General features: G+C 39.0%; 1 protein-coding gene across 2 annotated transcripts in view; it reads right to left on the bottom strand.

The window, feature by feature from the left end:
* Positions 1-24144, bottom strand: part of LOC506828 (pregnancy zone protein) — a 57318-nt gene extending 33174 nt beyond the window's left edge. The window contains exons 1-12 of one of the 2 annotated variants that reach the window (XM_024992660.2): positions 24006-24144; positions 21642-21822; positions 20346-20496; positions 20146-20198; positions 18988-19008; positions 18366-18534; positions 13516-13600; positions 10417-10540; positions 7286-7400; positions 4613-4722; positions 3761-3922; positions 2978-3205 (exon numbers count right to left, since the gene is read on the bottom strand). In XM_024992660.2, the coding sequence (XP_024848428.1) occupies positions 2978-3205; positions 3761-3922; positions 4613-4722; positions 7286-7400; positions 10417-10540; positions 13516-13600; positions 18366-18534; positions 18988-19008; positions 20146-20198; positions 20346-20496; positions 21642-21822; positions 24006-24088 (1482 nt within the window). In that variant the 5' untranslated portion in view covers positions 24089-24144. Of the gene's footprint in view, positions 1-2977; positions 3206-3760; positions 3923-4612; positions 4723-7285; positions 7401-10416; positions 10541-13515; positions 13601-18365; positions 18535-18987; positions 19009-20145; positions 20199-20345; positions 20497-21641; positions 21823-24005 lie in introns of those variants that run through there. The other variant, XM_024992661.2, reaches the window with a different exon arrangement.
* Positions 24145-24400: the final 256 nt, after the last annotated feature.

Here is a 24400-nt window from a genome sequence, read left to right as displayed (position 1 = left end):
AATTTTGAACCAGTCCATTGTTTCATGTCCGGTTCTAACTGCTGCTTCTTGACCTGCATACAGGTTTCTCAGGAGGCAGATAAGCTGATCTTGTGTTCCCATCTCTTTCAGAATTTTCCACAGTTTGTTGTGGAAAACTGTGTCAAAGACTTTGGTGTAGTCAGTGAAGCATAAGTATTCAAGAAAATTAAATACACTAAAAAGCCTCTTGAAAGTGAAAGAGGAGAGTGAAAAAGTTGGCTTAAAGCTCAACATTTAGAAAACGAAGATCATGGCATCTGGTCCCATCACTTCATGGGAAATAGATGGGTAAACAGTGGAGACAGTGTCAGACTTTATTTTGGGGGGCTCCAAAATCACTGCAGATGGTGACTGCAGCCATGAAATTAAAAGACACTTACTCCTTGGAAGGAAAGTTATGACCAACCTAGATAGCATATCGAAAAGCAGAGACATTACTTTGCCAACAAAGATCCATCTAGTCAAGGCTATGGTTTTTCCAGTGGTCATGTATGGATGTGAGAGTTGGACTGTGAAGAATGCTGAGCGCCGAAGAATTGATGCTTTTGAAGTGTGGTGTTGGAGAAGACTCTTGAGAGTCCCTTGGACTGCAAGGAGATCCAACCAGTCCATTCTGAAGGAGATCAGCCCTGGGATTTCTTTGGAGGGAATGATGCTAAAGCTGAAACTCCAGTACTTTGGCCACCTCATGTGAAGAGCTGACACATTGGAAAAGATTCTGATGCCGGGAGGGATTGGGGGCAGGAGGAGAAGGGAACGACAGAGGATGAGAAGGCTGGATGGCATCACTGACTCGATGGATGTGAGTATGAGTGAACTCCAGGAGTTGGTGATGGACAGGGAGGCCTGGTGTGCTGTGATTCATGGGGTCGAAAAGAGTCGGACACGACTGAGTGATTGAACTGAACTGAACTGAACTGAAGGTAGAATTTCATGCAAAGATGGGCACAATAAAGGAAAGAAATGGTGTGAATCTAACAGAAGTAGAGGATAAGAAGAAGTGGCAAGAATATACAGAAAGTGAAAGGAAAGGAAAGTGAAGTTGCTCAGTCATGTCTGATTCTTTGCAACCCCATGGACTATAGCATACAAGACTCCTCTGTCCATGGGATTTTCCAGGCAAGGGTACTGGAGTGGGTTGCCATTTCCTTCTCCAGACGATCTTCCCGACCCAGGGGTCGAACCCGGGTCTCCCACATTGCAGGCAGATGTTTTATCGTCTGAGCCACCAGGAAAGCCTCTAGAACATACAGAAGAACTGTATAAAAAAGGACTTCAGTTCAGTTCAGCTCAGTTGCTCAGTCGTGTCCGACTCTTTGCAACTCCATGAACCGCAGCACACCAGGCCTTCCTGTCCATCACCAACTCCCAAAGTTTACCCAAACTCATGTCCATTGAGTCGGTGATGCTATTCAACCATCTCATCCTCTGTCGTCCCCTTCTCCTCCTGCCTGACCTTGATAACCACGATGGTGTAATCCTTCACCTAGAATCAGACAACCTGGAGTGTGAAGTCAAGTGGGACTTAGGATGCGTTACTATGAACAAAGCTAGTGGAGGTGATGAAATTCCAGCTGAGCTATTTTAAATCCAAAAGATGATGCTGTGAAAGTGCTGCACTCAATATGCCAGCAAATTTGGAAAACTCAGCAGTGGCCACAGGACTGGAAAAGGTCAGTTTTCATTCCAATCCCAAAGAAAGGCAATGCCAAAGAATGCTCAAACTACACCACACAGTTGCACTCATTACACATGCTAGCAAGGTTATTCTCAAAATCCTTCAAGCAAGACTTCAGCAGTATGTGAACTGAGAACTTCCAGATGGTCAAGCTGGATTTAGAAAAGGCAGAGGAACCAGACATCAAATTGCCAACATCCACTGGATCATTGAAAAAGCAAGAGAATTCCAGAAATACATCTACTTCTGCTTCATTGACTATGTTAAAGCATAAATACTATCTTCAGTATTCAGGTGAAATGATTGACATTATTCTTTACAGATGAGATAAAGTAAATTACCTGAGGTCACATAACTAGGAAGCAATAAAACTAGGATTCTAACTTACTGTCAATTATTCTACTTTTTTTAGAATTACAAAAATACTATATATAGTTTATGTTCCTATACAGAATTTTCTACACATAAGGTTTTTTTTTTTGTTGTTGTTCAAAAGTCTTACTTGGGTAACTACCAGCTTTGAATATTTCTAATTTTTTGACATAAATAGGTATACTGACCCCAAAAGTATCATACCAATTTATAATATGCCTGTCAATGTACTTTTCCCTATAGTCACACACAAGTTCTTCAACTTGTAAATTATTTAGAACTTTTATAGAAGTAAAAGTCTACTGCTTTATTTTTAAAATTTTCATTTCTCCCAATTAAGGTAAAATTCAACATTTTTTTCCTAAAGATTGTTTATACATTTTATTTCCTATTGACTGTTTTGATTTTTATCTTTTGTCTGTTGATCTACTGAGTTCTATGATAAAACATTCTTTTTGACTAATATGTCACCTAAGTGCTTTCCTCTTCTGTTAAATAATTTTCCAATGGAACTCAGAAAAAAAAATGAAAAAAACAAAGTTTCAGGGGAGACTAGAACATGAATGAAAAATTAAGGGATTAATTTGTTAGGAAGCAACTTCTTTTCACTCATAAACACAGAAATTATATCGATATAAAGGGCATTATTTAGATACAAATTCTATCTTTTTAGTTGGAACTTCCCTGGTGGCTCAGTGGAAAAGAATCTACGAATCTACTTGCAGGCAGGAGACCTGGGTTCGATCCTGAATTGGGAAGATCCCCTGGAGAAGGACATGGCAACCCATTCCATTATTCTTACCTGGGAAATCCCAGTCACAGAGAGTCAGACATGACTTATCAACTAAATAGCAATCTTTTAGGGTTTATATAATTAGGAAGAGCTACAGTGGCTTTTAGTCTTACCAAATAATAAAAGGTTAATTCCCTTTCATCTGTCAGAATCTGTCCATTCAGGATGTAGTGCACCCGAATCTCCTGTGTTTTCCCACAGATCACAGTATCAGCCACAGGTTCAAGCTGAATGTAACTCTTGCTTGGGGAGAAAATATGACTTGCAGTGTGCGTTGCTGGTATGTGAGATTCTTCAAGCCACCTGCTATCAAAACAGTGGCTATTCTGTTTGTAAATGACCTAATGGATAGAATAAAGGTCTTAAGTAAGTTATTTTTATTAACATTTTATATATATATATATATATATATAAACATTTTATATATATATATAAACATTATATATATATATATAAACATTTTATATATATGTAAAGTCACTCTGTCATTAGCTGAAGATTTTTTAAGACCCATGCTTACTTGATTTCATTATAGGCTGCCTTCCAAAATAAAATATAATCTATAAACAACTTTCCGTTAAGTTTATTTAAAGCTACACTGTATGAATTTAGTCACATTCACTCATAATTAAGATCAATAACTTTTTCTTAATACCCTTATGGTTGTACATTGCATAAGGACATTAGAATATTTCACACAAAATGAAAATAGTGGTTTACCAAAGAAACAACTAAAATCTAGTTTGTAATAAAGCTATAAAAATGTTGGATTTTCAAGGGACTATCAAGATGGTTTAATAAATGTCTCCTGAAACTAGATCATGTCATAAAGTCTAAAATGAAAGCTTTCTGAGAGAACTTTTTGTGTCTTATTTTGTATTTAGATTTCCACTTACCCCAACTGAAATGAAAGAAGATGTGAAGTTACTGGTATCAATGGAAAAGTTCACCAAACCGTGCTCATTTGTAGTAAATCTGGCACTATACTGAAACATATCCACATTGACCACTACAGTCTCATTGGGGATTGGCTGATCCTTCTCATTGACTAGAAGAACCTAGAAGTAGAAAAGAGAAATAAGAAAGTGAAAGCTGATTTCAGGTGGTATATCGCAATAACATTTTCCACTCTATTGTGTTCACTTCTTGGCCATTGTCATCTAATGAAGATCTTAGAATATAAAAGTAAGATTTGTTTTCTGGGCTGTAAAATATTTTTCTTTTTGATGTTTTTGTTTAGATAACTTATGAGTGTTTAATTGAGAACTGCCAACAGTAGATTCATGGTGTTACCTTCCCCAGTTTTCTTCATCTTTGTTGTTCTGTATCTCATTATAAGGCTTCTTTTTGTGTTTGTTGTCACTGTTTAGTTTCTCAGTTGTGTACTACCTTTTGCGACCCCATGGACTGTAACCTGCCAGGCTCCTCTGTCCATGGGATCTCCTGGAGTGGGTTACCATTTCCTTCTCCAGGGAATTTTCCCGACTCAGGGATCAAACCTAGGTCTCCTGCTTGGCAGGTAGAGTCTTTACTGCTGAGCCACCAGTGAAGCCCTATATAAGGTATTTGCCTTTTAAGTTTTTATAATTTCTTTACTCACTCTAAATAAATGTTTGTTTTTATAATAAATTTTGCTTTTGTATAACAAAAGAATTTTGATGAATTTAAAAGATAAGTTTTGATATAAAAATTGGTTTTCCTAGAAGTCATATGCCCCCAAATATGTTTAGATTGAAAAGAAACTTTACCTGCCCAAAGAAAGGAAGCCCACGTCTGTAATGTGAATGCACTTTCGTAAATTTCAGTTTGCTTAAGGTGTTTGTGATTTCACTTGATCCATGTCCGGTTAATTCCAACCCTGAAGAATAATTCAGAGAAGTTGAACTGTTCTATATGTTCTATTCACCTCACCTCCTATCCCATCCCAGCTTCACTCCATTATAACAAAAAAACGTCCATATACTCTTATTCTTTCATTGAGATCTATAATTCCTCAATTCTCTGGCTTCACAAATATCCTGCTTGTTCCATCCATGTTCTTGAGGAGATTTTCTCCTCATTTCCTCAGAGATCTTGCTCTGTCTTGCTCCTCCCCAGCAACCATCTGGGAACAACTTCATTCTTCACACTGGCCTAAAAATATTCTTAAATTTCTGTCACAAACCCCTTCCCCAGCAAAAGCCTTCTTTTCAGCACATGGCAAGAAGTATAGCCAATACCCAGGGCTTTTTCATTCAGTGAAGTGTGATCTGTATATTATCTCCATTATCTAAAGCCTTCCTCCTGTCAAAAGAAACTATTTTTTCATTCCCCGCAACTCTAACCCTATGTGTGTTCAATCACCTAGTCATGTCCAGCTCTTTGTGATCCCATGGGCTGTGGCCTGCCAGGCTCCTCTGTCCTTGGGATTCTCCAGGCAAGAATACCAGAGTGGGTTGCCATTTCCTTCTCTAATCCTATGTCTTCTAGTTTTATTCTACCTATTTACCTAATCTTCTGACTGTAGTTGTTTCAGTTTTTGAGCCCCTCCTTGTCCACCTCTAGCCTCAATTTAGCAATGATAATTAACTTACTTTCAGAACACTTGCTTTTTCTCTTAGGACGATCTGAATACAGTAAGAATGGTTTCAGATTTACATTTCGAATCCTGATTTTGCTCAGACTTTTCTTTTGAAATTGTCCATTGAGTGAATCAACTGACATTTTGATATTCCAAGCTATGATGAATTGTCTTAGACAAATCCTCATCACCATAATTCTTTCTCATCTTTTCTTTATCTTGGTTAATGATATTTCCATTTCCCAGACCCCCAAAATTGTAGTCTTTGGGGTCTTTTTGGATAGTATTCTGATTTAACACATTGTAATATATTTTTCATCTAGCCTGTCCTTTTCATGCCTGCTAAAATTAACTTTTTTTTCCTGTTCTTATATATTTTTTTAAATTGAAATAACAATAAAAAAATAAAAGTGACTATTTTAATCAAACTTTTACTTTACAAATATAAAAATATAACCAAAGCCCTCTTTTGCATTGTATAATTATAATATATGCCATGTTCTTTTCTCTGAGTAGTCTAAGTAGTGTATGTTCTATATAAAACTACTAAATGGCAATTGGAAAATATTCAATAGCTTGAGGGGAAAAAACTAAAAAATTTTACTCAAATGTTTCAAATCACATTTAGGATTGACATCCCTTTGAAGAAAAGTGAAATTTGTGTTTTTCTCTATGTAATGAAAACATGATTTTTAAAAAGTGGATAATATTCAAAATAGCATTATGATAATTCTGGGTATGAACTCATACTTTTAATAGCATTAACAGATTTTTTTTTTTTACTTTTTATCATTGCCTTCCCTTGTAATTAGCATTGTATGGTTCAGTTGCTTTTTTTTTTATATTTAAGGGTTCTGTTAAGTTAGCATTTTATTTGGAATTAACAATTATTTTATTTATATGATAGTTTTTTTGGAATTAACTTAAAAAATAGTTTATTAGGTCATTCTTCTTAAATATAGCTGAAGATATCCAATGCTTTCATAATAAAGTCTAATCTCTCTAGTATACAATTTACTTTTCTAAACACCTTAGCACCAACCTACTTTTAAAGATTCCTTTGGGACTGAAGACATTTGTTTTATGCTTATTATGCTTTTCTGGTGAACTGTTTCAAAGTGGGCTTCCCTGGTGGCTCAGACGGTAAAGCCTCTGCCTGCAGTGCGGGAGACCCGGGTTCGATCTCTGGGTTGGGAAGATCCCCTGGAGAAGGAAATGGCAACCCACTCCAGTATTCTTGCCTGGAAAATTCCATGGACTGAGAGGCACCTTAGAGCCTGGTAGGCTACAGTCCCTGGGGTTGCAAAGAGTTGGGCAGGACTGAGCGACTTCACTTTGACTGTTTCGAAATACAATCCATTCTATTCAAATCTGCTCAAATGCTACCTTTTAGAAGTTTTTTTTTTTTTTTGGTCTATATTAGAATAACCTATCTCTTTTCACACTCATTGTGCCCTTATTTATTAACACTTCCTGTGAAAACTTTATGGTACACGCCAAGTCGCTTCAGTCATGTCTGACTCCTTGCAACCCTATGGACCATAGCCCGCCAAGTTCCTCTGTTGATCCAGGCAAGAGTCCTGGAGTGGGTTACCATGCCCTCCTCCAGGGGATCTGGTAGGGGGTTTCTTTATCACTAGTGCTACCTGGGAAGCCTCCAAATTTTATTATGGTTATATATAATACATAGATACATATATACATAGCCATTTATATGTATAATTTCTTTTTAGATTCCTAATTCCTTGAGGGGAGAGACCATATCACTAACACAGTCCCCAGAAACTAGAAAGTATTTTACATGGATTGAATATTTGATAAATGTTCAACAAGTTAATACACATTTAATAATGATACAAACCTGTTCCCTCCTCTCTGACCTTGGCTTCCACTTGTAATGTCCTCTCATATCCTTTTTGTTTCAGCTGAAGTGATTTAGCATTTACTAGTTGTGTGAAACAACCTTCATCATCTGCCTGAAAAGAAAGGAAGAGAAATCCTGGGTTCTCTGATTTCTGATTTAAAAGAGTCAGTTTTCAACCAATGACGATTTTGTGTTGGCCACAGAAGAAAATTTACAAATGTTTTGTTCACTTTTTGGGTTCTTATCTTTTCCCCCAGGTGATACAAAATTTGTTCACTAATCATTTCATCAAATCATTGCCAACCTTTGCTTTCTCCCCTTGCTTCTGAAAGCCTATCCCATTTCTGTCATATTAAACTTTCCTTCCTATGTGGCGCTAGTGATAAAGAACCTGCCTGCCAATGCAGGAGACACAGGAGATGCAGGTTCAATTACTGGATTGGTAAGATCCCCTGGAGGAGGTCATGGCAACTGACTCCAATATTCTTGCCTGGGAAAGCCCTTGGACAGAGGAGCCTGGTGGGCTATAGTCCATAGAGTCGGAAAGAGTTGGACACGACTAATGCAATGTATGACCAACTGAGAGAGTCATTTCCTAGGCAGGTTGATAGGGAGTCTAGGGGTCCCCAAGGAGAGAGGGGTCTGGAATTCTCAAGGAGGAAGAAAGAACAAACTTTTTTCTTTCTCCACATTCCTTAGGATTATATAACAATAATGTATCCTGCCTAAGGACAGTCTCTGGATTAAACCTTCTGTTATCTTAAAATGTAAATTATGGGAGTAGGTCTGGTGAGGTCTTTACAACCTCCAGACATTCTTTGGATTCACTGGAGAGTATATAACTTCATTGCTAACACTAGCAAGTGGCTACTCTTTTTGCCCGCTTCTGATGCCTATGTCAGAAGCTTTCTCTATCTCCTTTATACTTTAATAAAACTTTATTACACAAAAGCTCTGAGCGATCAAGACTTGTCTCTGGCCCCGGATTGAAGTCTTCTCCTCCAGGGGCCAAGAATCCCAGTGTCTTCGCGTGATTCAACAACAACCTTTCACAACCTAGATAGCATATTAAAAAGCAGAGACATTACTTTGCCAACAAAGGTCCGTCTAGTCAAGGCTATGGTTTTTCCAGTAGTCATGTATGGATGTGAGAGTAGGACTGTGAAGAAAGCTGAGCGCTGAAGAATTGATGCTTTTGAACTATGGTGTTGGAGAAGACTCTTGAGAGTCCCTTGGACTGCGAGGAGACCCAACCAGTCCATTCTAAAGGAGATCAGTCCTGGGTGTTCATTGGAAGGACTGATGCTAAAGCTGAAACTCCAGGACTTTGGCCACCTCATGTGAAGAGTTGACTCATTGGAAAAGACTCTGATGCTGGGAGAGATTGGGGGCAGGAGGAGAAGGGGACGACAGAGGATGAGATGGCTGGATGGCATCACCCACTCGATGGACATGAGTTTGAGTGAACTCCGGGAGTTGGTGATGGACAGGGAGGCCTGGTGTGCTGTGATTCATGGGGTGGCAAAGAGTCGGACACGACTGAGTGACTGAACTGAACTGAACTGAAGGCAATGTAGCTCAGTGTTTCCCAACATGCCATGGTATTTTGTAATTTTATCTCTTTGTGTACGTTGTTCCTTAAATATCTTTTCTTGCTTCCACTCTCATTGTGGCCAACAGTTACAGCTCTTCTAAACACAACTCAGACATACTATGTTCTAAGAATCCTCTGTAATGATCTCCACCTAAATATTGACTGTAGTTGTTCAGTGGGTCAGTTGTGTCTGACTCTTTTGCCACCCCACAGACTGTAGATCGCCAGTCTTCTCTGTCCATGGGATTCTCCAGGCAAGAATGCCGGGTTGCATTTCCTTCTCCAGGGGATCTTCCTGACCCAAGATCGAACCCACATCTCCTGCATTGCAGGCAGATTCTTTACTGCTGAGTCATCAGGGCAGCCTAAATATTGACTAGGGATTGTTAACTGTGTTTTCTTGATATCTAGGACATTAATGAAAGCACATATATTTATTGACTAGATGATTCATTTTAGAAATTAGATTTCTAAACTAAACATTGGGATCCATATTATAATAAAGATTTGTTTTCATTTTTTACTTGTTTACATGATATTTATTGCATAGTAAAATTTAGTCACACTTAATTTGGGCTTCCCTGGTGGCTCAGATGGTAAATAGTCTGCCTGCAATGCAGGAGACCAAGGTTCCATCCCCGGGTCCAGAAGATTCCCTGGAGAAGGGAATGGTTACCCATTCCAGTATTCTTGCCTGGAAATATTTATTGCACAACTTTAATCAATTTAATTTACTTATATACAGATGTCATGACTCATTTGAAAATGAAAATGAATCTTAGTCTCCCTGATTTGATAAAGATTTTGACAGCTATATTTCTCTCATGTTTATCTTGCTTATCAGTATTCATCTTGACCTTCATCATCATGTTCACCACCTTAGCCTTTCATTCTGCAACTTAGATAACTTGCTTTTCCACACCTGACAATGTCTGCTCACACTGCCTCACCCTGACCTTTTTTGTACTCTTCCTCTGAAATTAGTAATTCATACATTTCATTTCTTTTTTTTTTTTTAACATTTCTTTCTTAATACATGTCCTGCTGCTGTTTCCTTTACATCTTTGATGTAATCAAGGACTCTCATCCATCTTTTCACTTGGTCCCCCTCTCTTCAACCTGATGCTGATCTCATAGACTCCCACATGCAGGTTAGATTCCACAGTGTCATTTGATTCTCCACTGGCCCAATTCTTAACATTTGCCATATTTTTCTTCTCTTTTCTGTTTGATTAAAGTCAACTTTGGAGACTTCCACATCCTTTTATGCCTGGACACCTGGCATTTTGATTGCTATCAGAAGGAAATTGCAAAACTGGCAATCCATGAGCCCTGTCTTCAAGTGAGTTTTTATTATTGCCAGGCAATCTTAAAATATTTCCCTTATTCCACAGTTTTCCTAGGTGACTAATTCAAATACTACTCTCATATCGCATGGTATTATGTTGCATTGTATTGTGTTCTTTATTGTATTATCAGTTGCAAGAAAGCAAGATCTGGTGTTAGTGTCCTGGGGAGAGTAGTTTCCATATACCTGTTGACTGAATTCTTCACAGATGCTTTTTGGATATTTTCCATTACAGGAAGAACTGTACTGTAAATATTTTCTGCATACATTAATCGTCACCAGGCCACGGACAGGCTTTCCATATGTGTATCTGTAACAATAAAGTGGTCATACAAAAAGATATTTAACATAAATAACTTACATTTCCTACACATGATTTGATCCATTCATCTTACTCATCTACAGCAATTGCATTTCCTTTCATAGCATTAGCACTTTAGAAGTACTTATTCTGAAACTGTCTTATCTATACCTCTAAAAGAAAATACTTATGAGTACTGAATTGTTTTTTTGAAACACCTCCAAATGGAAAAGTAACAGTGTGGTTTTTCTCAGATCTTACCTTCCTCTCAGTTGAGGTTTGACTATAAAACTGCCTATTTCCTTCTTTCTCTGCTGTCATATTATCTAGGTTATGATTCTAACTTTGTCAGCACCTCCAAAGTTGTCTTAGGGAAAGAAATTAGGGAAATATAGAGAGTGTATTTCTTTTGTTTGTTTGCTGGTTTTATTTTTTAAGATTTTTGTTGTTGTTGTTGTGGACTTAAAAATCTTTCCCGAATTTGTTATAATATTGCTTCTGTTGTTTGTTTTTTTTTGGCAGCAAAACATGTGGGATCTTATCTCCCTAACCAGGGATTGAATCTGCACCCCCTGCCTTGGAAGGCAAATTTTTAGCCACTGGACCATCAAGGAAGTCCCAAGAGTGTATTTCTAAGTCCTCCCTAACTTTTATATGTTTTAAGAGGATAAGTGAGGAATTAAATGGGAAAGCGCTAGCTACAGAACAAAAATATTACAAATGAACTGTATCATGATAGTTGCTGCTGCTGCTGCTAAGTTGCTTCAGTCGTGTCCAACTCTCTGCGACCCCGTAGATGGAAGCCCACCAGGCTCCCCCGTCCCTGGGATTCTCCAGGCAAGAACACTGGAGTGGGTTGCCACTTCCTTCTCCAATGCATGAAAGTGAAAAGTGAAAGGGAAGTTGGATTCTGCCAAATCTGATGGAAGGATGTGATGTATGGCCTGAATATTATGTCACCTTGAAATTCATGTTGAAATTCTAAATCCCAAAGGATGATAGTTTAGGAGGTGAGGGTTTTGGGAGGAGGGTGAAGTTTTCATGAATGGGTGAGTGCCTTCATAAAAGAGGCTCCAGAGAGATCTCTTGTCCCTCCTCCCATGTGAGGACACAAGAAGATGCTCTGAACCAGAAAGAGGACCTTCACCAGAATGTGACCATGCAGGCACTTGATCTTGGATTTCCCAGCCTCTGGGACTGTGAACAGGAGGAGAAGGGGCCGACAGAGGACGAGGTTGTTGGATGGCATCACTGAATCAGTGGACATGAGTTCTAGCAAGCTCTGGGAGACGGTGAAGGACAGGGAAGCCTGGTGTCTGCAGTCCATGGGGTCACAAAGAGTTGGACACGACTGAGTGATAGGACAACAGTAGAACTGTGAACAGTGCAGTTCTGTTGTTAATAAGCTCCTCAGTCTGTGGTATTTTGTTATGATGGCCTGAACAGACTAAGGCGTGATGTGAAGCTGAACTCAGTCTATTGCTTCTTAAAGTATGCTTTCTGGACAACCTCCATGGACATTCCCTGAGACATGCAGTGAGATTCAGAGTACCAAATCCTTCCTCAGATTTAGAGGTGGGGCCAAGGAATCTACATTTGAAATAAGCACCTCCATAGATTCTGATGCATACTTAAATTTGAGACCCTGTCCAAACTGTTAAGTAGGTGAAGTTCGGTCTCAGAAACCCCAAGCTTCCTCTTTTTAGTGTCTCCTCCCCTTCAAATTTCTATACGTGCTGATAAAGTAATACATTATTTACTAAATTTAGTCACTTTGTTGAATCTTCTCTTTAAATCTGAAGCAAAAGGCTTTCTCCCTGATGAAAAAATGTGAAGCATCAAAGCTGGTGAGAAGGAGGAAAACACATGTTTTTCATGTTGTTTTTAAAAGCAAGCAGTAAATCCAACCTCCTTGATGTAACTGGAGGGGACTTTATTGCCCAAAGGCAATCAGGGAAGAAATAAATAGCATGCATTTTGTTTATTTCTTTTTTAAAATTTCATTTTATTAAACCAGAGTATAGTTGTTTTACAATATTGTGTTAGTTTCTGCTGTACAACAAAGTGAGTCAGCTATACAGAAACATATATCCCCTCTTTTTTGGATTTCCTTACCATTTAGGTTACCACAGAGCAGTGAGTAGAGTTTCCTGCACTAACCAGCATGTTCTCATTAGTTATCTATTTTATGCATAGTATCAGTAGTGTGTACATGTCAATCCCAATCTCCCAATTCATCCCACACCCCTTTCCCCTTTTGGTGTCCCTACATTTGTTCTCTATGTCTGTATCTCTATTTCTACCTTGCAAAAAAGTTAAATGACATGCATTTTTAATTCTATATTAATATATCCAGCATTTAAGATAGAGGGTCTGCTTAACATCTTTCTAGCTTCCCAGAGTTTAAAAAATGGGGGACAATACAAAATAGGAGATAATAAGACATAGAATAACATGGAAGCTATGGGCTCCAGAATTAGATGGTTTGGGTTCACTTTAGCCCAGTGTCTGGGATATAGAAATGCTTCATGGAGCTATATGTATTTTTTTTGTTACTTGCCGAGGCAATATAGAATTATGGAGAAAGGTTCAGGGTCTGGAGCCAGACTGTTGGATTTAAATTCCAATCTGCCATTTATTGTCTGCAGGAACTTGAACAAGTTAGTTTATTCTTTATATGTTATAGTTTCCTCATTTGTAAAATGAGAATTATTATCCTCGTCTCACAAGGTTAGTGTAAGAACAAAAACACAAATAAGTGCAAGGCACTTTGAACATTGCCTGGCACATTTTAAATGCTCAGTTAATAATTTTACTAACAGTAGTAAACATATTGCATGCTATCACCCCTGCTCCTTGGTCTAAGCTCAGACAGTTGGAGAGACTCGTTCCTTCTTTAATTAAAACAGTTGGAAGGTCAGTAATCGTTATGTGCAATACAAACAGGATAGGGAAATAGAAATAAGGTAAAAAATGTAACTCACAGGCTGCAGACAGAAACCTCAAATTCATCCTCTAGGAAACTAATCTTCTTGGGCATTTTCACTTGGACCTCAAATTTGGGCAAAACTGTTATCAATAAAAGAAAAAAAAAAAAAAACAAGTGTGAGAGCAGGCAGAAAGTCTTGCAAGAGTATTAGTAATGATTCTATTACAGAATCTTGTAACAAAGAGTCACATGAAGTGATTTCAATTACAATAAGGAGCAGCAGGTCACTACTGGCAAAAAAGAGATGCCATTCATACCCATGGGCAGTTAGCACCATGGTAACTTAGGCTGGTATTATAGTTCCTAGACTCTCTTCAGAATTTGTCCAAGATTTCAAAGGTGAGAGGGAAACAGCTCCATTAGTCTCTGAAGGTCACCATGATTAGACAATATTGCATAGGAACCTGGAATGTCAGGTCCATGAATCAAGGCAAATTGGAAGTGTCAAACAAGAGATGGCAAGAGTGAATGTCGACATTCTAGGGATCAGCGAACTGAAATGGACTGGAATGGGTGAATTTAACTCAGATGACCATTATATCTACTACTGCAGGCAGGAATCCCTCAGAAGAAATGGAGTGGCCATCATGGTCAACAAAAGAGTCTGAAATGCAGTACTTAGATGCAATCTCAAAAACGACAGAATGATCTCTGTTCGTTTCCAAGGCAAACCATTCAATATCACAGTAATCCAAGTCTATGCCCCAACCAGTAATGTGGAAGAAGCTGAAGTTGAACGGTTCTATGAAGACCTACAAGACCTTTTAGAACTAACACCCAAAAAAGATGTCCTTTTCATTATAGGGGACTGGAATGCAAAAGTAGGAAGTCAAGAAACACTTGGAGTAACAGGCAAATTTGGCCTTGGAATACGGAATGAAGCAGGGCAAAGACTAATAGAGTTTTGCCAAGAAAATGCACTGGTCATAACAAACACCCTCTTCCAACAACACAAGAGAAGACCTTACAGAAGGACATCACCAGATGGTCAACACTGAAATCAGATTGATTATATTCTTTGCAGCCAAGATGGAGAAGCTCTATACAGTCAGCAAAAACAAGACCAGGAGCTGACTGTGGCTCAGACCATGAACTCCTAATTGCCAAATTCAGACTTAAATTGAAGAAAGTAGGGAAAACCACTAGACCATTCAGGTATGACCTAAATCAAATCCCTTATGATTATAGAGTGGAAGTGAGAAATAGATTTAAGGGCCTAGATCTGATAGATAGAGTGCCTGATGAACTATGGATGGAGGTTCGTGACATTGTACAGGAGACAGGGATCAAGACCATCACCATGGAAAAGAAATGCAAAAAATCAAAATGGCTGTCTGGGGAAGCCTTACAAACAGCTGTGAAAAGAAGAGAAGTGAAAAGCAAAGGAGAAAAGGAAAGATATAAACATCTGAATGCAGAGTTCCAAAGAATAGCAAGAAGAGATAAGAAAGCCTTCAGTGATCAATGCAAAGAAATAGAGGAAAACAACAGAATGGGAAAGACTAGGGATCTCTTCAAGAAAATCAGAGATACCAAGGGAACATTTCATGCAAAGATGGGCTCGATAAAGGACAGAAATGGTATGGACCTAACAGAAGCAGAAGATATTAAGATGAGATGGCAAGAATACACAGAAGAACTGTACAAAAAAGATCTTCACAACCCAGATAATCATGATGGTGTGATCACTGACCTAGAGCCAGACATCCTTGAATGTGAAGTCAAGTGGGCCTTAGAAAGCATCACTACGAAAAAAGCTAGTGGAGGTGATGGAATTCCAGTTGAGCTATTCCAAATCCTGAAAGATGATGCTGTGAAAGTGCTGCCCTCAATATGCCAGCACATTTGGAAAACTCAGCAGTGGCCACAGGACTGGAAAAGGTCAGTTTTCATTCCAATCCCAAAGAAAGGCAATGCCAAAGAATGTTCAAACTACCACACAATTGCACTCATCTCACACGCTAGTAAAGTAATCCTCAAAATTCTCCAAGCCAGGCTTCAGCAATATGTGAACCGTGAACTTCCTGATGTTCAAGCTGATTTTAGAAAAGGCAGAGGAACCAGAGATCAAATTGCCAACATCCACTGGATCATGGAAAAAGCAAGAGAGTTCCAGAAAAACATCTATTTCTGCTGTTTTGACTATGCCAAAGCCTTTGACTGTGTGGATCACAATAAACTGTGGAAAATTCTGAAAGACATGGGAATACCAGACCACCTGATCTGCCTCTTGAGAAATTTGTATGCAGATCAGGAAGCAACAGTTAGAACTGGACATGGAACAACAGACTGGTTCCAAATAGGAAAAGGAGTTCATCAAGGCTGTATATTGTCACCCTGTTTATTTAACTTATATGCAGAGTACATCATGAGAAAGGCTGGACTGGAAGAAACACAAGCTGGAATCAAGATTGCCGGGAGAAATATCAATAACCTCAGATATGCAGATGACACCACCCTTATGGCAGAAGGTGAAGAGGAACTAAAAAGCCTCTTGATGAAAGTGAAAATGGAGAATGAAAAAGTTGGCTTAAAGCTCAACATACAGAAAACGAAGATCATGGCATCCGGTCCCATCACTTCATGGGAAATAGATGGGGAAACAGTGGAAAAAGTTCCAGACTTTAGTTTTTTGGGCTCCAAAATCACTGCAGATGGTGACTGCAGTCATGAAATTAAAAGACATTTACTCCTTGGAAGGAAAGTTATGACCAACCTAGATAGCATATTGAAAAGCAGAGACATTACTTTGCCAACAAAGATTCATCTAGTCAAGGCTATGGTTTTTCCTGTGGTCATGTATGGATGTGAGAGTTGGACTGTGAAGAAGGCTAAGTGCCGAAGAATTGATGCTTTTGAACTGTGGTGTTGGAGAAGACTCTTGAGAGTCCCTTGGACTGCAAGGAGATCCAACCAGTCCATTCTGAAGGAGATCAGCCCTGGGATTTCTTTGGAAGGAATGATGCTAAAGCTGAAACTCCAGTACTTTGGCCACCTCATGCGAAGAGTTGACTCATTGCAAAACACTCTGATGCTGGGAGGGACTGGGGGCAAGAGGAGAAGGGGACGACAGAGGATGAGATGGCTGGATGGCATCACTGACTTGATGGACGTGAGTCTGAGTGAACTCCAGGAGTTGGTGATTGACAGGGAGGCCTGGCATGCTGCGATTCATGGGGTCGCAAAGAGTTGGACACGTATGAGTCACTGATCTGATCTGATGATTAGACATGGTCACAGGTACAGATGGGCCAGAAACTTTCAGTTTGTCCTTATTTTTTTCTCTGTCTGTTCTAGCTCTTCTTCCCAACTTCTAACCCTGCTGACTCACAGAGACCCTGGGCCCACTACCAGACACCTGGTTATAGAAATACAAAGTGGGAGGAGGGAGAGCTAACATCCTCCCATTGATTCTTCTGCCAGTTTCCCTCAGTGGTCCACTCTGGAATCTGAATGTGCCCTTGTAAGTTCTGATCTGTACATCCTCAACCTTGCTTCAGGAGGCCTGGTTAGTGATTTCCTCAGATCCACCAACTCCTCCTGCGGGACTCTGACTTTTCCAGCCTCTCCCACAGTTGTATATAAGGTTAGTCGTTCCTATAGTTAATCCCTGTTCCATAATTCTCATGGCAGTTCTGGTGAGACTGGAGAATCCTGTTTTTGTGATAAGTCTCCTATTCATGGCAAACAGATGGAGAAAACGTGGAAATAGTGGCAGATTTTATATTTTTGGGCTTCAAAATCACTTCAGATGGTGACTGTAGCCATGAAATTAAAAGCTGCTTGCTCCTTGGAAGAAAAGCTATGAAAAACCTAGATAGTGTATTAAAAAGCAGAGACATCACTTTGCTGACAAAGGCCTGTATAGTCAAAGCTATGGTGTTTCCAGTAGTCATGTATGGGTTTGAGAGTTGGACCATAAAGAAGGCTGAGCATGGAAGCACTGATGCTATCAAACTGTGGTATTAGAGAAGACTCTTGAGAGTCCCTTGGACAGCAAGGAGATCAAATCAGTCTGTCCTAAAAGAAATCAAACCTGAATATTCATTGGAAGGACTGATGCTGAAGCTGAAACTGCAATGCTTTGTCTACCTGATGTGAAGAGCTGACTCATTGGAAAAGGCTGTGATGCTGGGAAAGATTGAGGACAGGAGGATAAGAGCAGGCATAGGATGAGATAGTTGGATGGCATGACTGACTCCATGGACTTGAGTCTGAGTGAGCTCCAGGAGATAGTGAAGGACAGGGAAGCCTGGCATGCTGCAGTCCATTGGGTTACAAAGAGTTGGACATGACTTAGCAGTAGAACAACAACAACTCCTTATCCACAGCATGATGTATTTAACTTACATTAGAAATTCTACATAATTGATAACTAATAAGATGGTTTCAATGTCTGAGAACTATTATTAGCGTAAATTACATGTAGGTTACAGACAGCAAGGATGCAATCCCAGAAAATACATCCTGTTATAAGATATAGATCAAGAGATGCATGTAGATAACACAATATATTGGTTAATAATTTATGTTTGAATAGGGTCAGTTGGAACTATTAAAATCTCTTATGCTTCTTGGCTCCATGATTTTGGTAAATTTTTCACTTCTCTAGTATCAATATACTCATTTGTAAAATAGAGATGGTATAGTATCTGCCTCAGAGGGCTATTGTAAGGATTTAATGAGATAGTGCATGAAGTGTTTGGCAAATATTTAGATAAATAAAAATTCTTGCTACTTTTTGATTGATATATGCTAGATTTTTGCTTGTCACTACATATAAAAATGATCCAATCTTGTATTCTTTAATGTCATACATGTGTTTGACGTGTGTAGAATTCTTACCATATTCATCCACTTCAAAAGAGTGCTCTATTCTTTTCCCAGGCTCCTTCAGCAGTACCACCTTGTAGGGACCCAGTGCGGGCTCCACTGAGAGTGGGAAAGAGAGCTGACTGAGTCCCCCTTGCAATTTGAAACTGGGCCATTGGAAAATCCGGTTCCTTTTGGGGTTCTATATGTAAAAGCATCACAAGTATATTGAAGCAATTGAAATATATAGTTTTGAGTAGAACAGCTTTTCAGGGAGGATGACATGGGAAGCAGGCTAATTAGCTGGTTGGTAAATTGGCACCAGAGGTATTAGCAAAGGTTTCTAAGAATTCTAGACTAGAAAAGGGCAACTTGCCCAGCTGAGATATGACAGGTGATAGTACCTCTTTTTGTGATTATGCATACTATCTCAGTCAGAAATATTGGAAGAGCCACTACGTTGCATCATCTCAGGGTATTTTGTTATTTCATTGACATCTTATCCACTCTCCCCAGGATTTATGAGAGACAGGGAAAACAGTATTTATTTAGTTCTGAAGAAGTGGCAGTGGGGAAGGAGAAAGTGGAAAGAGGAAAGTTAATATAACTCACAGTGAGGCCTCATCCCAAGAGAGAGACACAAGATATTACCTACCTCAATATAAACCACCAGGAACTGAAAAGAAAACAAATAGGGTGAATGTGAGACAGAGTATAGAAAGACAAAACTGTGACACCAGCATTAAAACAGTATTTGGACCAGAAGGAAGTTGAGCCTATTCAGTTCTTGTCTGGATGAGGAAATGTGGCCCTGTTTGAGTCATAACACTTCATATGTTCGGTGTGGGACATAGTCTCTGAAGAAATGATGGGGGCTTCCCTGATGGCTCAGTGGTAAAGAATCCACCCGCCAGTGAAGGCGACAGTTTCAATCCCTTATTTGGGAAGATCCTACATGCTCTGAGGCAACTAAACCTGTGTGCACCAACTACTGAGTCTGTGCTCTAGAGCCTGGGAACCATAACTACTAAGCGCATGCACCTTAAAGCCTGTGCTCTGCAACAAGAGAAGCACCGCAATGAGACGCCTGTGCACTGCGGCTAGAGAGCAGCCCCCGCTCTCCACAACTAGAGAAAAGTCTGAGCAGCAACAAAGACCTAGCATAACCAAACATGGATAAATTTTTTTTTTTAAGAGATGGAAAAAAAATTCTTAAAAAAAAGAACAAACAGAAAAGAAATCATGATTTCCTTTTATGAAGTAATGTAACCTAGATTTGTGTAAAAAGGTCCAAATAATGAGTTTTATTTGGCAGCTGACTTTCATCTGTGAGAAATTCTCCATTTCTCTTAAGAGAGATATCAAATGCATTTATTTTCTTTTGTTCATTTAGAATAATTGAGTCTTTAAGGAGATAATTTCAACCGAATATTTAATTAACTTTAAGAATGTAGTTGATGAACTTATCTCCCTTATCCTCCAGTAGCCATATGCTTTGGAGAACTTTCTGTGGTAGGTTTAAGTATCTCATATTGGTCTCAGGTTCTCCAAAGAACAGATTTTACATTTTGGCTTTTTTTTTTTTTTTTCTGCCAGTCTTACTGCTGGGAAAGATGGAAGGCAAAGGAGAAGAGGGTGACAGAGTAGGAGATGGTTAGCTAGCATCACTTACTCAAAGGACATGAACTTGAGCAAACTCTGGGAGTTAGTGCAGGACAGGGAAGCAGGTGTGAGGCAGTTCATGGGGTTGCAAAGAGTCAGACACAACTTGGTGACTGAACAACAACAAAATAGCCATTGCTATGAGACTTACCGTTTCATTCAAAGGGTGAAAGTTGACATCCACAGAGAAAATGCGGAATTGCACTGAAACACAGAGATTTTTCTCATGAAAGCCGCCAATGGAAATTCAGGGTGGTAACACAAATAACAATGTGCCAGGATTTCCAAAAGGTAACAGAGAACTACACCTCCAACCCTTCAGATTGCCTTTGCTTGTTTAGTTCCTTATACCTGTTTGTCCTGGCTTGTAGATGGGTTTGTCTGTCTGGACAAAGACTAGGCTTTCTGCTTTTGTAATGTATATTGGCTTCTTCTTTATGAAGTTCTGGGTTGGTCCTTGCACCTGCACGGTTATGAATGCGAAGGGAAAAGAATCCGGAATCTGTAAAACAGAAATGAGCTGAAGAATCTGTCCAGATCCACTTCTGAGGGTCTCAGCTTTTGTGACTTTCTCATTTCTCTAGTTAGTCCCATGGGAATTAGTAAGGGCTAGGCTTCCTTGGTGGTTCAGACGGTAAAGAATCCACCTGCAATGCAGGAGACACAGGTTCGATCCCTGGGTCAGGAAGATCTCCTGGAGAAGGGAATGGCTATCCACTCTAAGATTCTTGCCTGGAGATTCCATGGACAGAGGAGCCTGGTGGGCTACAGACCACAGGGTCACAAAGAGTCAGCTGGACATGACTGAGAAACAGATACTTTCGCTTTCATTTTTTCAGGGTCAAATGGAATGTGCCCTGCTTTATAGATTAATATGAGTGTGTAACATGAAGGCAGCAATTTATTAAATTGATTAAAGGAGAAATGTCATTGCAATAAAAATGAAGTAATTCTTCAACTAGTCATGACAATGAAGGAAATAACAAGTTCTCATTTTGACAGTAATATGGTAGTATTAAAATAATTTTTAAAATTTATTTTCTAACAGTCAAAAGTAGCACTGTATATTATCATTGGTAGTAAGCTGGTATGATTAACTTTTTAATACTTTAAGTTAGTAAAAGGTTACAAGGACAGTACATTAACCGTCAACCATCTGGGAGAACTTAGATAAGTCACTAAACTTTATGAATCTGTGTTTATATCTATAAAGGCATGAATATGATTTACCTTCAAAGTTTGCTTTAAGAACAAACAAAATCCTTCTTATAACCATTGTTATCTTTTGTATATTGTACCAGTTCTGTTTGTAAATATTATGAAAGTATATTCAGTAGAAATTTTATCTTTAGACTTGTTTGAAATTCACTCTGTACTCCTCATTTTTCTTTTTTGTATTTTATTTTTTATTGGAGTATAATTGCTTGATGATGTTGTGTTAGTTTCTGTTGGGCAACAAAGTTAATCAACTATATACATACATATATCCCCTCTCTCTTGGACCTCCCTCCCACCCCTATCCCACCCATCAAGGTCATCACAGAGCACCAAGCTGACATTTTTTAATTGTTGGGGGTCAGAACCTAAGGCATCAACTAATGTGCTCTCTCTGTAATGATTTCCCTTCCCCCGAGGAGGAATGCTGACCGTGAAGGAGCTGCAGTAGAAGGAGTTTTTCGCCTCCAGGTCTGTGAGGAGATTCCTGCCCTCCGTCTCAGATTCCAGAGTTACTGTCAATGCCACTGTCTCATTCAGGTGATTCAGCAGGACACAGACCTTCTCAGGAACACCAGCATACAGCTGTGACGGGACCAGCACCAGGTACTGCCTGTGGAGAAGAGGGGTCTGGGTCAGCCATGGAGGGGTTATTGTGGTTGTTTTCTAGATAATCTTTGCTATCTTCATCAGTCACAGAACCAAGTTAGATTTCAGCAGGAGTGGCAAGGAGTATAGACCTTAGAAACTCAGAACCCCCCTACCAAGTTAAAACACCCATACATTTCTCCAGTATTGTGGAAATTTACTATTTCCACATTAGTAAACCTATTTGTAAGCTATGGATAAGCACTCCATAAGTTGTTATACATTTTGGATAGAGGTAATTTTCTAAATTAGAAATTTTCAATGAACCAAGAAAATGTGATCACACATACACACACATACACGAATAGTATTCGACCTTAAAAAAAGGAGGAAATTCTGCCCTTTGTGACAACATAGATGGCCCTTGAGGGCACAGTGCTAGGTGAAATAAACCAGAGAAAGACAATTATGCCTGGTATCACTTACATGAGGAATCTTTTTTTTTTAAAGTCAAACTTAGAAACATAGAGTAGAAAAGTGCTTTCCAATGGCTGGGAGGTAGAGGGAAACAGGAATATGTTGGTAAAAGGGCATACACTGTCATTTATGAGGCAATAAGAGCTGAAGATATAATATCTAACATGGTGACTATGGCTGATAACTGTATTATGTAACTGCAATTTGCTCAGAGATCAGAAATTAAATGTTTTTACCTCTCCCTCAAAAGTAGATAGCTGAGAGACAGATGTGCTAGATAAATCATTAATCTATGTAATAGATTAGTTAGGTCAATGGGGAAAATCCTTTCACAATATATATGTGTGTTGTACACTTTAATACAACTTTAATTCTCAGTTATATGTCAACAGTCCTCTCAAAACACTTTGCCATTTCCTTCTCCATTTAATTTATTAACAAATGATATTATTAATTAATTAATTATTATTGCAACCAGTAAGAGAATCTGTCTGTATGTGGTCTTGGGTTTTGTATGATGGTATCAGAGGTCACTTTGTTTCAGGAAACATTAAAGAGGTAACAATTCATGGAGAGGAACTGAATCTATTTTCAATACTGTTTCGGATGCAACCTTAGCTCTTTTCTTTCTTCCACTCTCTGCAGATAGAAGACAAACTAGGCTAATCATCAGATGTGTTACCACGTACACCCAGAAGAAAATATCATCCCTCTGTTGCTGTTTATCTATCATTTAGAAAAGCCCAAAATACTGAACTCTGTGATGCTCTGGTGGCTCATGCTTGTCGGTCTATCTGAAGTGTCCTGGTCTAGCTGGAAAACTTCTATTTGCTTCATAAGACTCATCTCAAAAACAACTTCCTTATGTAGACTTTGGTGATGCCCCTTCCTTTATATACGTTCCCATGAGGAGTTAGGTATTATTTGTCAGTATTCCCACAGAGGGCTTCCCTAGTGACTCAGGAGATGAGGGTTTGTTCCCTGATCCAGGAAGATCCCCTGGAGGAGGAAATGGCAACCCAGTCCAGTATTCTTTCCTGGAAATCCCCTTGGACAGAGGACGTTGGCGGGCTACAGTCCATGGGGTCGCAGAGTTGGATACAACTTAGCAACTGAACAACAACAATTCCCACAGAATCCTGGTTCTGTTTTTGCATTTTATTTCATTCTCTGTGCACCATCTCTTTCTCTCTCTCTTTTATACTATGAGGTACTGAGGTCACAGCCCACATTTTGTTGATCTGTATGTTCTCAAAGTCTAATGCTAGCCTTTAAAGATTTGGTGAAAGATTGAGTGACTTAACACACAAATCCTGGCTTGTCTTTAGGTCTCATCCATCTTGGGAACCCATGACTTGGAGGAGACAAAGATACTATGTCACTTTGCAATGACAAAGACAAGACACTGCAGCCTTTTTCATTAGCCAATAAAGAATTTATCTCTTTTTTGGGTAGGAATTATATATTTTTATTTGGTGAATATTGTAGAATTCCATCATCTTGGATGATGGAATATTTGCTTCACAAATATTTCACAAATATTATTACCTTGTGTCTCTGAGTTTTCTGGACCTGGAGTGTACCTTTTACCACCTGTGGTAATCATTTTTCAATGCTTTTCAACAGCAGATAATTTCATAGAGAATTAGGAAATAAAAAGGCAGACATCAAGAAATGGATAACAGAATGGGAGAGAGGAGGGGAATAGAATTTTCTGGAAATGTTGCTTACGGTTTGGAGGTAGCTGAAGCATCTCTGGGAAGGAGCAAGAAAAGCAGAATCAAGACTGGATTAGGCAGTTGATGTCCCCTCATGGTGTAGAGAGGAACAGGAAAGAATGGGAGTCTGAGTCTTTGATTCCTTGAACTCTGTTCTTATTCCAGAATCCCTGGTTTTTATTTTACCTGATGGGTAGTGAAAGTAAACGGCCAACCATTTATTTTTGTAACATATTAACTACTTCCAGTATAAAAAAATCAATTGCAGATCACTTCAATCCACTTGCTCAGATTTTCAAAGGGCATGAAAAATAGCATGTTGAGACTACATTAGTTGTGGTCATTAATCAGCAACTTTAAACATCTTTAAGAAAATAAATCAAAATAAATGATATGATTTGATGAAAT

This window comes from Bos taurus, chromosome 5, assembly GCF_002263795.3.
Source record: "Bos taurus isolate L1 Dominette 01449 registration number 42190680 breed Hereford chromosome 5, ARS-UCD2.0, whole genome shotgun sequence".
Taxonomy (NCBI): Eukaryota; Metazoa; Chordata; class Mammalia; order Artiodactyla; family Bovidae; genus Bos; species Bos taurus.
The sequence above is the reverse complement of the archived record's forward strand: the minus strand, read 5'-3'. Positions and strand labels throughout refer to the sequence as shown.